General features: G+C 50.3%; 2 protein-coding genes across 5 annotated transcripts in view; both read right to left on the reverse strand.

Moving 5' to 3' along the window:
* The window catches only part of Trim14 (tripartite motif containing 14), a 23,233-nt gene extending 17,645 nt beyond the window's left edge, over positions 1-5,588 (reverse strand). The window contains exons 1-2 of one of the 2 annotated variants that reach the window (XM_021160100.2): positions 5,333-5,588; positions 2,635-2,730 (exon numbers count right to left, since the gene is read on the reverse strand). In XM_021160100.2, the coding sequence (XP_021015759.1) occupies positions 2,635-2,730; positions 5,333-5,533 (297 nt within the window). In that variant the 5' untranslated portion in view covers positions 5,534-5,588. Of the gene's footprint in view, positions 1-2,634; positions 2,731-5,093; positions 5,308-5,332 lie in introns of those variants that run through there. The other variant, XM_021160101.2, reaches the window with a different exon arrangement.
* A 2,833-nt stretch (positions 5,589-8,421) lies between these two features.
* The window catches only part of Coro2a (coronin 2A), a 52,606-nt gene continuing 45,329 nt past the window's right edge, over positions 8,422-15,698 (reverse strand). For all 3 annotated transcript variants that reach the window (XM_021160099.1, XM_021160098.1, XM_021160097.1), the window contains 7 exons: positions 14,981-15,097; positions 13,412-13,516; positions 12,684-12,780; positions 11,578-11,690; positions 11,245-11,335; positions 9,777-10,048; positions 8,422-8,688 (listed from right to left, as the gene is read on the reverse strand). In XM_021160099.1, the coding sequence (XP_021015758.1) occupies positions 8,527-8,688; positions 9,777-10,048; positions 11,245-11,335; positions 11,578-11,690; positions 12,684-12,780; positions 13,412-13,516; positions 14,981-15,097 (957 nt within the window). In that variant the 3' untranslated portion in view covers positions 8,422-8,526. The remainder of the gene's footprint in view (positions 8,689-9,776; positions 10,049-11,244; positions 11,336-11,577; positions 11,691-12,683; positions 12,781-13,411; positions 13,517-14,980; positions 15,098-15,698) is intronic.

Raw genomic sequence — 15,698 nt, forward strand, 5'->3', positions numbered from 1 at the left:
TATTTTCTTTTTGAGGTAGAGTCTCACTATATTGCCTAGGCTGGCCTTGAACTTCCATGGTTCAGTCTGTCCTCCTGTCTCAGCTTCTCATGCAGCCTGGACTACCAGGTGTACCATTTTGTGTGGCTTAGACATGCATCTCTTACGGGTCTTTCTGTTGGGACAGACTGCATGTTCTAAACCCCTCATGTTTGCTTCAGCTGGCTCCCCCCCTTTTCTCCCCTATTTATAAAGTATCAAAGGATGACATAGTGGCACATGTCTGTACTCCCAGCATCGGAGAGGATGGAGCAGGAGAATTAAGGTTAGAGGCAAGCTGGGCACTGTGGTGAACAGCTTGTAATTTCAGCAGTCAGAAAGCAGAGGCAGGTGGATTCTCATAAATTCAAGCCTGGTCTACACAGTGACTTCAAGAGCAGCCTAGATCATATAGAAATACCCCCCGAACTTGGCATAAATCGCACACACCTTTAGTCCCAGGAGGCAGAGGCAGGGAGAATCTCTGAGTTCAAGGCCAGCTTGGTCTACAAAGCTAGTTCTAGGACATTCCTGGGTACACAGAAAAAAAAAAAAAAAAAAAAAAAAAACTCTGTCTCAAAACAACAGAAAGGTTAAGAAAGGACTGGTTGTGGTTCACTGGGTAAAGGCACCAAGTCTGCCAACATGAATGGAATCCCTGAGATCCATGGGAGGAGAGACCCAACGTCTGTGAGTTGTCCTCTGAACTCCATGGGTGGGCTGCGGCATGCACAGTCATACATACATTCTTTCTCCTTCCCCCTCTCTATCTCCCCCTCCTTCTCCCTTCCCTTCCCCCTCAAATGAAATGTAATAAAACTGCTTAAACAAAGAGATTAAAAAAAAAAAGAGTATAGAGGCTGGGGAGACTAAACGCTTGCTGCTCAGGCACAGGGACCTGAGTTCGAATCTCCAGGACTGACATAAGAGCTGGGCGTGGGCTGGAGAGATGGCTCAGCAGTTAAGAACATTTGCTGCTCTTACAGAGGACCTGGGTTTGCTTCCCAGCTCCTACGTGGTGGCTCACAGCAATCTGTAACTCCATTTCCAGGACCTCCATGGACAATGCGTTACATAAACATACACTAAGGCAAAACACTCATACACATAAAATAAAGATGAATTTTTTTTTTTAAAAGCTGGGAATGGCTGACTGCACCTATGATCCCAGTACTGAGGAGGCAGAGACAGGCAGATCCTGGGAGCCCTGGGGCTTGAAGACCAGTCCCCATAGTTGAACCTGTGAGTTTGGCATTCAGTGAGAGAGCCTGTCTGAAAAGCTGAGGAAGACACTTGAAGTTGAGCTCTGGCCCCCATGATAGCATGCACATACATGCACACTCACCTGCATGAATACATGCATGAACACATACACACAAGGCCAACCTGGAAGACACAGGCTGCTGGTAAAGCCCTATCCCCAAACAACAAGTAAACTTCACTGCACAAAATGGGAGATTCAGAGAGAACAGTGCTGCTGTGAGTCATTGCTGCCCAGTACTGGGAGAGGCAGCATCTAGGGCTGCAGGCAAGTGTTGAGTGCAGGGTCACCCCTGCCACACGAATGCACTGACTTCTGAAGAGCCACCGCAGGGAAGCACACAGCCTTAGAGAGTATGGGCTGGAGATTGACAACCATGGCTTTAACTGTCCCCTGGAAAGGAGTGTTTGATCAGGCTGGGTTATTGGCTTCTGCACAATAGACTTTGGACCGACCACATCTGAACCTGATTTCTGATTACAGAGCTCCGTGGGTTAGTTTCCACATCAAAGGAAACTTTCCCCGGGGTAGGCCACTAAGTCCAGAGCAGCTTCCTCTGCCGCAGATGCCACCAGCCAGTGTTCAACAGAATGTTTGTGCCCTGTCTGATGTAAGAAGAAAAACCGAGAAAGTCTTGGGGGCTTGCGTTAGGTGGTAGAGTGCTGCTCTTGCGGACATCCTGAATTTGGATCCCAGCACCCACATCCACACTGGGCAGCTCCAGCTCCGGGTGATCTCATGCCCTCCCTATTCTGGCATTTGTGGGCACCCAATCACAGGGTGGCAGACACAAAGACAAAGACACACACACAAATTAAAATAAATTTAAAAAATACATTGAAAACATACAAAGTTTGAATACTATGTGTTGAATATGTTGTTTACTACAGACATTGATCAAACAAAGGGGCCTAAATAAACCAGGGGGGTATCCCATGTTCATAAACTTAGAAGTAATGTCACTCAGGCTAGCCTTGAACTTGTGATCCTTGGGTCTCAGCCTCCCATGTTGTGGAATTATAAGTGAGTACCACCTCTGGGTGTTTGCTTGCCCTGGCTTTGGTGGATGTGAGGAAACTGGACCACTGCCCAGTGAGCTGTGGGGCAGAGGCTGAGTCTTCACAAAGCTTGAGAAACAGACCTTCAGGGCCACCCACCTGCATGCGTGCTTTCTTTGTGATCTTGTTCTAAAATGTCTAATTTTGTGTTCTTTCAAGACCCTTTAAGTCATGGGTGCTCCAAATCCTACCAGCTTGTTTTGAGGCTAGTCCTTGTTTTCCTGGGGCTCCACATTAATGAATACTTAGACCCTGGGGGGATATGTGGACATCTGCCCTGAGCATGGATCCACTTGCCTTGAGCCTTTCCCCGGCGTCTTCCAAATGGGCTATGTTGTCCGCATGTTGCCTCTTCTTGGTTGCCAAACACTCTAAACAGTCCCCGATTAGTTTCTGTGAGAAGGGTCAGGAGAAAAAGGGAAACTGTCACTTTCAAGCTAACGAGCTTCCAGTCTCTCCACCAGGGACTGAACTCCAGGCTTGGCAAGGGGACCTTCACCTGCTGAGCCACTTTGGTAAACCACTAACCCACCTCTGCCCTGAATTCTTCTCCAGCAGAAGTGCCTGGGGCTCTGCAGGTGAGTAGCTTGCCCAAAGTCAAGTGATGCGGTGCAGGGTGAGCAGAGCCTCTGGCCCTCTGCCCCACAAGCCTTGGTCACGGATGCCACAGCCTGGATGCCTGGCTCCTATTTCTGTTTGTCAGCTTTTAGAAGTTACTATTTTTCTAATACCTGGTTTGGGTCTCTTCCCTCCAAGGGGTAGCTATTTCCACCTTAGCCTTCTCTACAGCTGGTCTTCCACTTGTCACCTGGGCCTAACTCATGAGAACAGGGGTGGGGGGTGGGGCCTGAACTTTTTTTTTTTTTTTTAAGAATTATTTATTTTATGTATATGAATACCCTATAGCTGTCTTCAGACACACCAGAAGAGGGTGCCAGATCTCTTTACAGATGGTTGTGAGCCACCATGTGGTTGCTGGGAATTGAACTCAGGAACTCTGGAAGAGCAGTCAGTGCTCTTAACCGCTGAGCAATCTCTCCAGCCCTCGAGGTCTGGACTCTTAATCAGCCAAGAGTAAGACTAAGGCATGTCAATTTCCAGGGGGAGAGCTGGAAGCTCAAGGAGGCTGGCAGGCGTTATGAGCTCTAGAGGAAGAATAAACCTAGGTCCTAGTCCTCGCTCTACAGCCATGTGCTCAAAATCCCGTTTCCTCCATCGCAAGCAGGGATGCTGTGCGGAGTAAATGAGATCAGAGTGGCTGGCCAGCCGCACATGCTCAGTGCAGGTCACTTTGCCATGATAGCATCCAACAAGCATTTGCCGCGGTGGTAAATGGGGACAGGGAAGGGGGTCAGCCTTGGCTTCAGCTTCCACATACTCATCCACTGGGACATCTAAGCCACCTATTGCTCAAGCTGGCCCAAGGATACCCTAGCTCTCTGGTTTAGGACCTCCATCCACCTCCAGCCAATGGAATCTCTGTCTCCTGATCCCATGAAATTCTATTTACCCCTCAAAGTGCTCCCTTGACGGTTACTCCTGTGCTCAAACTCTGCCCGCCCAGACCTGCGGTGCACGCACGCCCTCGCGGCTTCCCACCTGAACGCGCACAGCCTCCTCCTAGGCCAGGCCCACAGGGTGGTGGTGGTGCGCACCAAGAACCCGGCAGAGCGCACACACGCAGCGGCCGCAGTGGCGACAGAAGAGCTCATGTGCACCCAATGGCACTTCCCTGGGGAAGTGCTTGCGTGGCTTCCTGCCCCAAGTTCTATTTTCTGGCTCTCACTGGCCACCACCCTGGGCTCCCTAGTATGATATCTAATACATTGCAGTGCTACTATCCTACCCATGACCAACCTGGCAACTAACTCATCCAGATGTGGGGAGGATCTGACTTGTGACTTGGCTCACGGTACAAGCCATGGCGCTGAGTGCTGAGTGTGTGCTTGATGAAGGAATGGCTCTGTGGATAGACAGAGGAAGGGTGCCTAGGTTGACGCATAGCCTTGGGTCTTGAGTAGCAGCATTTGAGGATCCTTATTAGCAGTCATTTCGCAGTTGCTGAAGGAAGGTTCTGGAAGCAGGGGCAGGACTCCACTAGTCAGACTGTCCTCACTCAGGCCCAATTCGGATTGGAGTTGTAGTCTTGTCAAGGGTGGTTAAGTCAGGGGAGAGCAGAATGGAAGGTGCTTTGGGCAGAATTACAAAGACTTCTTGGAGATAAACATGATAAAATCAGCCCCAGGGGTTCAGAAGGTTCTGGCTAGCTTGCCTTCCTCAAATGCAGAGAGGAGAATAGGTTCTGCAGTGCCAGGGCAGCCGGCTGGGGGTCCTGCTTTCTCGTTATCTATAGAAGATAAGGCTGTGATTAACAAGCCTCTTCCGTGGGTGGGGTCGGGGAGGGGACAGTGGTGTGTTTGCATAGAGGGAGGAGCCGGATTCAAGGCAGGAAGAGGGACCTTACTGATTTAGCAAAATAATATAGGCCATCAGGCCCCAGTTCAGAATGGCCTTTTATGAACTCCAGGGTCCAGAGACATTTCCAGGCTTCATGGAACAAACGCATACATACAGTTTTCTTTTTCTACAATCTGGTCTTTTGAGATAGTCTCTCTACATAGCACAGGTTGGCTGTAAACTCCCAATTTTCCAACTTCATCCTCCCCTGTGCTGTTAGGCGAACGTCCCTCCCGCGTCCTCGACTCTGGTCGGGGAGCTGCCCTAGCAGAAGCGGTAAAGGACGTGTGAGTACTAACCAGCTTGAGCCTCCTGTACCCCAAGCCAATCTTGGGAAGCTTCGCTGGTGGTTTGAGCAACTTTTGCACTTCCATAGGGTTCTGCCTCCCGATCCTACTGTCTACTATCTAGAGGACCTCAGGGCCCCCCTTTAGTTTCCCTGTCCTAACGGGATTTGGCGCTCCTTTGACCGTTACTCCTGTGCTCAATCTCCGCCCGCCCAGACCTGCGGTGCACGCACGCCCTCGCGGCTTCCCACCTGCACGCGCACAGCCTCCTCCTCGGCCAGGCCCACCGGGTGGCCGCGGTGCGCACCCAGAACCGGGCAGAGCGCGCACACGCAGCGCCCGCAGCGGCGACAGAAGAGCTCAGCCGGGCGTTCGCTGTGCTCCGGACAGCGCCAGCCATACGCCCCGTCGGGCTGAAAGGGCGCCCGCGCCTCGGTAGTCTCGCTCGCCATTCTCAGTGGCAACCACTGTTCTCTGTGCAGTGTGGTCGGGTTGGGTTGGTGCAGAAATCGAAACCTTGCTCGGGGAGGGGCGGGGCGGGGCGGGGCGGGCGACCCAGCTCCCAGTGGCAAGCTGGAGGGGCGATGACCTGCTGGAGAGTTGATGCTTGGTCCCACCTAGTGCTGGATCCGCGGTACAGCGTCCTTCCATTCTTTCTCACCTTGAGGAGGAGGAGGTCACTATAGATAGGAACGCAGGTGCTTGCACGGATGGGCTCACTGGAAGGTTGGCTTCCGGCTTGTTGATGCTGGGCTTCTGGTAAACTGCGGAGGTGCGTGGTAGGTGGTGTAGCCTGCCCAGAGGGCCCACATTTTCTACACCTCATTTTGTTCTTTTCCTGTAGTGCTTCCTCCCTATGGTCAGCCATGTTGGGGCAGGCAGGGGGCGGGGGTGAAGTTGGAACATACTTCCAAGAAGCCCCAATTATCTTCAGGCTAACACTTCAAAGCCCCAGGCCCTGAAGATGCTCTGATATCTCTTGCCGATGGGTGAATGACCCACCCTGCTTCCAACCAGGGGATTTTGCAGTTCCTGCTTAAGGTATAGCTGCTGCTCACTGTCTCCCATTCACATGGAGGTGTGGCTTATCTCCTCCTTCAGGAAGCGTCCATTCTCCACCCACAGCCTCCTGACCATCCTGCCCCATCCTGTCCCTCACGAATTCTCTCAAACACAAGAGGAAGTGCTTCAAGGGTATTCGGACCTTACTGACCAGTTGGCCAACCTGGTCCAGTATCATCTGGTCCAGACACCTAGTGCTAAATTGGTACTTGTAGAATGAATTAACAAAAAGGAAATCGCCAAGCATTGCAATATCGAGTCTGGTGTTATTATTTATTATTATTATTTTGGTTGAGGCAGAGTCTTAGACTCCTTTGCCCAAGCTGGTCTGGAATTTTCAATCTTTCTGCCTCAGCCTTCCACGTACTGGGATTACAGGCAGGAATTACCACCCACAGTAGATTGTCATATTCTTACATTGCACGATTCTGTGTCTATGTTAACTTTTATTTCTTAATTATTTTTTTAATTTACTTTTTTACAAAGGTACAAGGAATTTAAGAAACATTCAATCACTCACTCAAATGGCTTCAGGCACGGTTTCATATGAAAAGCATAGGTCCGTTTCTCGATTCCCGTTTCCCTCTGGGATACAACCTCAAGTTTTGTTCCAGGAAGCAGAATTATTGTAGAGCTAAGGTGGGTACAAGCTCATCTCCAAGCGTTCTTCCTCATTCACACAAAGTTCCTGAGTCATCAGAAAGAAAGCTCCCAAGGCAAGAAGGAAGGAGCCGAGGGCGGCTTTGCTGCTTGGGTGGTCACTGTCTCAGGGGGCAGTGTTGCTCCATTAGCCCAAGAACATAAAAACATAATCTTAAAAAAATATGACAAAATCTTCAAAAGAAAAAAAAAGATGACAAATATCCCTCTCCCTTGCTATGAAATAATTTAAATAATTTATTCTAGATGTAAAAAAAAAAAAAACAACAGAACAAGAAACAACATATAATTTTGTTCATAGCCACCTGTGACCTGTTCCTGAATGTGAGGTCTGGGTCTGGGTCCCTTACAGTGGGGACAGCTTTTTTTTTTTTTTTTTTTTTTGAGGGGATGGTGTTGTACAGAGATATGATGGGAAGCTCACTGGACCCCACCCTAGCCACACATAAGAGGCAGCCAGTGGTTTTGGGCTGGTGTCTTTACTATGTGGCCCTCCTGCCTTCTGAGCATGGGGTTGGAGCTTTACAGACTGACATACTGGCCACAAATGAAGGGAGAGAGAGCGTGCCATCCCAGGAGCTCCAGGTCCCTGCCATACTCAGGAGCACAAGGAAGGCAAGCATAGCTAGCTCATCGCTGGGCATAGAGTCCCAGTGTAGTGTAGGGATGGAGAATAAACCAAGGAGCACAGGACCCTGGTGTGTGCAGATACCAGCGACGGTGAGTGACGTGGTCGTGTGGGAGTCAGCTTTGTACTGCTTCCATTGCCAACACAGGAGTAGGATGCTAGCTAAAAGCGTCTCCATTCCCATGAACAGAAGCCACCCAGGCAGCTTGTTCAGAGGGCCGTACCCTCCACTGCAGGGTCAGCTTTAGTGGGCAGGTCCGGTCATCAGTATGTGCATCCAGAGGGGTGCTAATGGACAACGTGGGTCGGAACCTGTTAGCCTGGATGGCCCCTGAAATTCTCGCTTGAGCTCCAGCATGACCCTGAGTGATGGGGGAAACTATCTGTCCAGAGGGGAGGGGTGGAGGGGGGGACTCTGTCTGCTTGTCCAGGAGGTATGGGGGATGGGTACCTCCTATGGTAAGCCTTGTCTCAAGTCTCAGGCACCAGCTCGGCTTGTTTTGCACCAAGAAAGAAAAGAGCCTCAGAACCAAGCACAAGACACACAAGGGAGCATCGGTCGCAGGCTTTCAGACCAGGCGCCATTTTCTCACCCAGTGCAGTCAACCAGAGCCCTTACTGGTGGCTGGCCATGGGGCTTTGCCACATCCAGTGCTGGGCCTCCTTACCTCCCAGAGGACTTTAGATACCCTGGGTGGAAGTCCGTTCCTGCCCTCCTGTAGTCAACAGACATGGACTCAGCTCTGAGGTCTGTGTCCCCACCTATGGGACGATCTACCCACATGTGGCTGATTCTGGTTGGAAGGATGGGTTTGGCCGCCTGCCTGTGGTTTAGAATCGGGCCAAATCTTCACTCTGGGAGGTCATAGCTCCTCACCAACCCTTAAAACCAGAATCCAGCAGAAGGTAGGGCGTAATCTAAACCAGCCAGGGTAGGAACTGCAGATTGGAGAAGGCGACAGGAAAGCGGCACCACGTCCCACTGGGATCTCTTTCAGCAACTGAGAGTTTTGTTTTACTGGTATAAACTATAGAAATAGTGGTTGTTCTCAGTGAATTGCGGCTCGGTGCTGGACCTCTCTCTCTCCACAGAGCCTATTGGTGTCCCTGAGGGCAAGGGTGGAGGAGAGCACTGCTCAGAGCCATCCGAAGGTTTTTGATTTCTAGTTCCAGCTGCTTGGTCTGGACTTCTCTCTGGATTAACAGTTCCCGGAGCCTCCGGATCTCCTCCTGTTGCCGGTAGAACATCTGCAGCAGCTGTGAAGCACAATGAAGAGGGAGAGGTCATCTGGGTGGCCAGGATAGGCCACAACACAGAGGCTAAGCCACACACTTTTGACTTGGTGACAGTGGTTAAATTATTAGCAAGGAACAGTCACTTCTGAGCCGTGACGAAACCCTTGCTTGCTTTACCCAACAGTGAAGTTCTGATAGCTTGTTTGTATCCTATTTGTCCTTCCCAGATCCCTGAAGGGGAGAGCAAAGGCTCTTTGGACCGGAAGCCTGAAAACTTTTTTTTTTTTTCCATCACAGGACTCTGTAGTCAATTTTAACAATGCAGCAGGATCTAGAATCACCTATGGAGTTACTAGATTGACCCACCCTAACTGTGGGTAGCATTAACAAATGGGATGGGATTCTGGCCTGAAAGCTGAGTGCCAGCATTTATCTCTGTTCGCCTCCAGCTTGTGGATGTAACCCACTGCCCTAAGCTCCTGCTGCTGCCTTCTTCACCATGCTGGGCTGTGCCCTGGAACTGTGAGCCCAAATAAACTTCCTTTAAGTTGCTCCTGCCAGGTGCTTTGCTAACACACAGGCAAGTTATCTCACCTGTCCTGAGTCTGTTTTCTCCTCTTGGAAGTAAAAACTAATTCCTTACCATAATTATCACTGTACAAAATAGCCATTAGATGCTGGGCACCCCAAGGGTCTCTGCTATTCCCTAAAGCCCCTGTGACATCTCCTTAGCACCTCTTTTTATGGTGTGGGAACTGAAGCTGACTGAGGCTCTCTCCCTTAGCAGTCTGTCCACAGTGGTATTACACCAACCTCACACATACAGTGGATGCTTAATGCACCCGGGCTCGAAAAATAAGTCTCCAAAACTCAGTGCTGTACTAGGACCATAATGGCACCAAGTTGTATCTTCTGCATTTCACAGATAGTTCTCATCACCGTATTATACACATCTGTCATCTTGGTGTATGGCTGCTGTTCAGAGCCCATGTGGTGACTGAATTCCCTAAGTGAGTTAAGGCCCAGTCCAGCCATGCAGCTGGCTGCCTTCTGTCATTTCCCTCACAGCCTACCACTCTCTCCCATCCTGCAGGCCTCTCCCCTCCTACCTCATTTTCTGTCTTTGGTGGGGAGCATTTGAAAACATCAAAGCCATTAGTGAGGCAGGACTTCTCTCCCAGATGATGCTCCGCGGTCCACTTTGGTACCTTCTCTTCCAGTAGAGAGAAGGGCGCCTGGTCACCGTCTTCGGCCGGCTGTTTCATGGGTTCTAAGGGCTGAGGTGAAACTTGGACCATAGAATTGGAGAGGGGTCTCTCTGGAGGCAGTGTCTGGGAGTCCAGCAGCTCGGAGCCGGGTCTAAGGGACATCATGATAGGCCCTGGGGGGTGGAAGCAGGAGGCTGTGAATAGGGCTGAGTGGCCGTGGGTAAATGCATATGGACACAGGCTGGCACCAGAGACACAGCAGAGGCAGTAGACAGTAGACAGGTGTGAACCCATCCCAGGGCAGTCAGGTACCAACATGTGAAGCACATGCGTGGGAAAGAAAGCTAGCATGCAGGACAGCATAGCGCATACGCTGGAGCGGCCTCCTCATGCATGAGGTCCTCAAACAAAGCCTGTCCTTTCTCTCTCCCTTCTATCCCTAGACAGGGTCGTATTCTGTAGTTCTGGGTGGCTGTGTACCAATGGTCTTCCTGCCTCAGCTCTCCCTCGGGCATGCCTGGCCTTGGCTTTGCTTTGTAAAGAGAGACCCACTTGTGTGGTGGTGCACACCTTTAATCCCAGCACTTGGGAGGCAGAGGCAGGTGAATTTCTGAGTTCAAGGCCAGCCTGGTCTACAGAGTGAGTTCCAGGACAGCCAAAGCTACACAGAGAAACCCTGTCTTGAAAAACCAAAAAAAAAAAAAAAAAAAAAAAAAAAAAAAAAAAAAAAAAAAAAAAGAGAGAGAGAGAGAGAGATCCACTATCTTCTGCTATTTATTAAGTAGAAAATAGGTTTTTTTTTTTTGTTTTTGTTTGTTTTTTGATTTTTGACATCTTCAGGCAGACAGAGGAGATGGGGGGCCACACACACTGAGAAGAGGCCTGTCGTAGTAGGCCTCCCATGCTCTATGGATGCATGAAGTGAAGAGGGGGTGCTGTGGAGGTGCGGACGGAGCCTGCATCGGGCTCCTTCTGCTTACAAGAACGGGGCGGACTCTGGTCAGGGCATGCATGGTCTATTGCTTAGAGAATCTCGGGCCACAGAGTAACTGGAGGAAATGGTGAAGGAAGGAAGAGTGCGGCTAAGGCATCCAGACACTCTGTAGTCACAGTGGCCGTTTTTTCTATGGAGGGACATCCTCTTGACCAGAAGGAGTTTAGGGACCAGGCGAACAAAGCCTCTGCTCACCTGGCATTATCTATAACCAGTCATGGGGTGGGGGGTGGGGGTGGGGGTCAGGGCTGGCTGACCAGGACCTGTCTTTAGAGTACAACAACAAAATAAAGAGCCAGGCCAACCCGCTCAGCTACTTGGGACCTCCAGGACTCCAGTTTCCTAGCCTAGCAGCCTGCTCCCAGCCTCCCTCACCTCTGTTCATCCCGCTGAGCCACTCATGAGCTGTCAGGGAGGGCTGGGCCGCTGCAGTGGGCGGGTAGATGTCCTCTTGGTAAGATTCTGACTGTAGAAGAAATGGGGACAGTGAGGACTAAGCCTTGGAGTCTCTCTCTCCCAAACCCTGCTGTGAGGAGGTTCTTGGGCAGCTGAGGGGCAGAGGTGGGACGAGACTCAGCCTTCCAGGTCCCAGGGCAGTTCACGCTGACCCTGAGAAGGGCGGGGGGTGGGGGTGGGTGGAGGGAGGGCAGGGGGTCTGTGTTCTTCCAGGTGGGTATCTCCCCGAGACAGGCCCACCGCCGCACTTACCCTTCGGGGTACAATCATGGACACTGGCTCGATGAGGCTTTTGGTTGTGATCAGTTTATAGAAGCGGAAGATCTCGCAGGAAGACACATCGAGACCTCTCTTTGGCATGATACCTGTGGTCAGATGGGCAAGAGAGATGAGAAATCCTGGTCTGGCTAGGGCCGCAGAGACCCAGTGGGCAGGGCAAAGGCAGACTGCACACCTATGATCAGAAACGTGCACCCCCCCCCCCCTCCAGCTCTCCTCTGTGAACAGCTCCTGACCAATAGCTATGCCGGGCTGTCCTGAGCCAGTAAACAAACCAGGATTCCACAATCTAGCAGTGCCCCCACCTTCTTTCTAGGTTTAACTACTTCAGCTGGATCCTGAAATGAGTCTACTCTGCTCTAAGGTTCCTACTTCCATCCTCATAGGCCTAGAACCTAAATGCTATTTTTGTATTTTGTTTTTGAGACAGGAACTCATGGAGCCAAGGCTGGCCTCAAACTTGTTATGTAGCAGAGAGTGGCCTTGAACTCTTGACCTTCCAGCTTCTATCTCTGGAAAGCTCAGATTACTGGCAAATACAGCACAAATCCCCATTTGTTTNTTTTTTTTTTTTTTTTTTTTTTTTTTTTTTTTTTTTTTTTTTTGAGGCAGGGTCTTGCTGTTACATAATCCAGGCTGGTCATAACCTCCTGATACTTGGGCCTAGGATTACAGATGTATATCTTTATACCTGGCTTTCTAAATGTTCCTACTATGGCCACTCCAGGCTTTTTTCTTCTTCCTTTGTTTGTTTGTTACAAGGTTTGTTTGCTACATAAGCCTGCCATGACCTCAAATTTACTATACAGGCGAAGATGACCTTGAACCTCCGGCCTCCATTGGCCAAAACCCTTAGGAATCTGCTAATGCAAGAGGCATCACCAGAGGCAACGCCTTGGACTTCCAGAGCCAAGAGCCCCAACACGCCTTGCTTGTCACGACTCGTCCCAGCTTCAGCACTGATACAGATGGATGCAGCTCACAGACCCTTTTGTCATCCCCTTCCTGCCTGGTGTATTCCTGCACCAAGGCCTAGTTCTGGTACCCTGACCCCCACATGGCTTTGGCGTGCCACTCACCGATCCCCTTCTGTGGGTTGTAGGAGCGGTACTCGGTCAGGTAGGTCAGGTGAGGTTTCTCCATGCTTACCTCATAGTAGCGGATGTTCCCATCTCCCTGGGGAGGGCAACCCAGAGAGTCAGAGCCGGGCCATGAGTGCTGCACTGGCCCTGGTGACTAAGTAGTAATATCCTGACTTTCAGAGTGGACAGCCGACGATGGGCTCAGATCATACAGGGACACCAGAAAGCTTTGGCCTGGCCAGTTGCCAAGGCTAAGTCCCTGATGGGCAACTCCAGCCCACCATATGACAACCATGAGGAAGTCAGGATGATTGGCCTCAGGGATCACCCTGGCTCTCAGCCATGGGGACATTTTCCATTGTCAGAGTCACTTGGAGATGCCGTTACCGGCATACTGAATAGGGAACAGGGATTCTGGATATAGGACACCCCCACCCAAGGAAGGAAAGCTATTCTGCTTCAAGTGTAAAGACTCCCCACTGAGAACCACCGCCTGGACCAGGAGTTTGGGAGGAACATGCTTGGGTGGGTGGGGTCACACCAAAGCCCTGGCTTTAGGTGATCCTAAGGGAGCTAGGAAGGAAAAGAGGGCCAGGTGTCTTCTCCACCCTGTACCTCTTAGGACCCTGGGATGTTTTCTGACCATCCATGGAGCTAAGCTTAGCACATTCTGTCTCCTGTATTGGGGGGTCCAGAGGGTTGCCTCCCTCCTATGACAGACTGACCTTCCCCACAATGTACAGCATGCTGGTGTCCGAGTCAAAGAAGGGAAAGAGAACACCAGAAGAACCATCCAGGTCTTCCTCTGTGAGGGGCACAGAAAGGTTTTCCTGCGAGGGAAGGGAGACTGTCACTTCTGGAGCATCACTCCTGGAACCCCCGTTGGTCCTGAGGTCCTAACTGCTGCCCTGGGTATTTGAGTGTGGTTGTTGCTGAGATAGAAAGCTTGCTGTTCTATAGGACATGTTTTGGAAAGAGGTCCTGGTCCTCAAGACAGAATTGTAGATTATTCTCTGGAGGACATGATGTTTAGCCAGTACTGTGCCACCCCCATATTGTCAGCATTTTATAAAAAAAAAAATTTTAGGCATTTTAAAATTTGATGTGTATGGGTGTTGTGCCTGTATGCTTGTCTGTGCACCATGTGCATGCAGTGCCCAAGGAGACCAAGAGAGGGCGTCTGACTCTAGGAAACTAGAGTTAGAGTTGTGAGCTGCCCCATGGGTTCTCTTTGCTCCTCAGTCATATTTGTCAGCCTTTCTTTCTTTCTTTCTTTCTTTCTTTCTTCCTTTCTTTCTTTCTTTTTCTTTCTTTCTTTCTCTTTCTCTCTCTCTCTCTCTCTCTCTCTCTCTCTCTCTCTCTCTCTCTCTCTCTCTTTCTTTCAAAAAACTTGTTTATTTTGTGTATATGAGTACACTGTAGCTGTCTACAGAAGAGGGCACCGGATCTCATTACAGATGGTTGTGAGCCACCATGTGGTTGCTGGGAATTGAACTCAGAACCTCTGGAAAAGCAGTCAGTGCTCTTAACCGCTGAGCTATTTCTCCAGCCCAGCAATTTTGTTCTTTTTTTCTTTTTGAAAAGTATTTGAGATGGGGCTTCACTCTGTAGTCTACATTAGCCTTGAACTCAGAGCAATTCTCCTGTCTGGGACTGATTTTTTGTTTTCCTTTTCTTTTCCTTTTTTCTTTTTCCAGCATTGAAAATCAAACCCAGGGATTGGTGCTATTAGGAAAACACCCCACCTCTGAGCTACATCTACAAATCTCTTTTAAAATTGAGAACTGGGAGATGGTGTTGAGGCTGGCCTTGAACTTGCTGTCCCTGTAACTAAGGCTTTCTAGAACATAAGTTTTCACTTGGTAGACTTGAACTTAATACGTAGCTTTCAACCCTCCTACCTTCATCTCCAAGTGCTAGCTAGGTCTGGCTTCCCATTTATTTTAACAAATGAAGAAGAAAGATGGCTTTATCCAGCAAGTAGTTGGGAGATCCTGCATTCTGTCCCCAGCACTTGAAAACACTTAACAGAACAGCTCACCTTCCATCCACAGTGGGTCTCTATGAGCACTGGACCTGCTCTCCAGATGTCCCCTGCCTTCCTCTATCCCCTCCTCCCCACCCCCAGCCTCTCTTGGGACCCCACCTCCTTCCTGAATAATGAGATGCACAAGGCTGGACCCCAGCTCTGTTGCCCGCTGACTGAGTGTGAGGCTGAATGAAGACATACCCATGTGAGCGAAGGGAGGCGGGGCTGGGCCGCAGGGTGATGCCCAGGCCAAGAGCAGACTCACCTGGTCCCACAGGGCCATCTGCCGGTTATTCCAGCGAGAGGTACCCGTGGATAGTAGCTTCTTGAGGTTCCCCAGAAACAGTACTTTGTTGGCACGGTGCCCCTTGTAGCTGGCTTCCTGGAGGGATAGGTGTGGTCAGGATAGGTTGGAGAGCCGCGGGGAGGGGACTCCCAGCTGCAGGTGCGGTTCCTGCCTCCCCATTGGCTCCTTCCAGGAAGCGTCAAGTGAAATCTCCCATTCTGTTGAGAGCTGCCTCTGAATAGAGTCAAGCAAACCTCTGCCCTCTCCGCTCCTTTTTCTTTTTCTTCTTCTTTTTTTTTAAAAAAGATTTATTTATTTATTTTATATACATGAGTGCACCGTCGCTGTCTTCAGGCACACCACAAGAAGGCACCAGATTCCATTCCAGATGGTTGTGAGCCACCATGTGGTTGCTGGGAATTGAACTCAGGACCTCTGGAAGAGCAGTCAGAGCTTTTAACCGCTGAGCCATCTCTCCAGCCCTCCGCTCTTCTCTTGATACAGGGCCTTATGATGTAGCCCAGGCTGGCCTTGAACCCTTACTCCTCCTGTCTCAAGATTATAATATGTGCCACCATACCCTGCTGCATCTTGATCACTTGGCCCTGAGTGTGCACTGGCACTCAAATTGTCCTATTTAACTTCAATGAGGAAGGCTGAGTGGTTAACTGCCACTTCGGAGCAGGGGCTCAGAAAG

The sequence above is a fragment of the Mus caroli genome, chromosome 4 (genome assembly GCF_900094665.2).
Source record: "Mus caroli chromosome 4, CAROLI_EIJ_v1.1, whole genome shotgun sequence".
Classification (NCBI taxonomy): domain Eukaryota; kingdom Metazoa; phylum Chordata; class Mammalia; order Rodentia; family Muridae; genus Mus; species Mus caroli.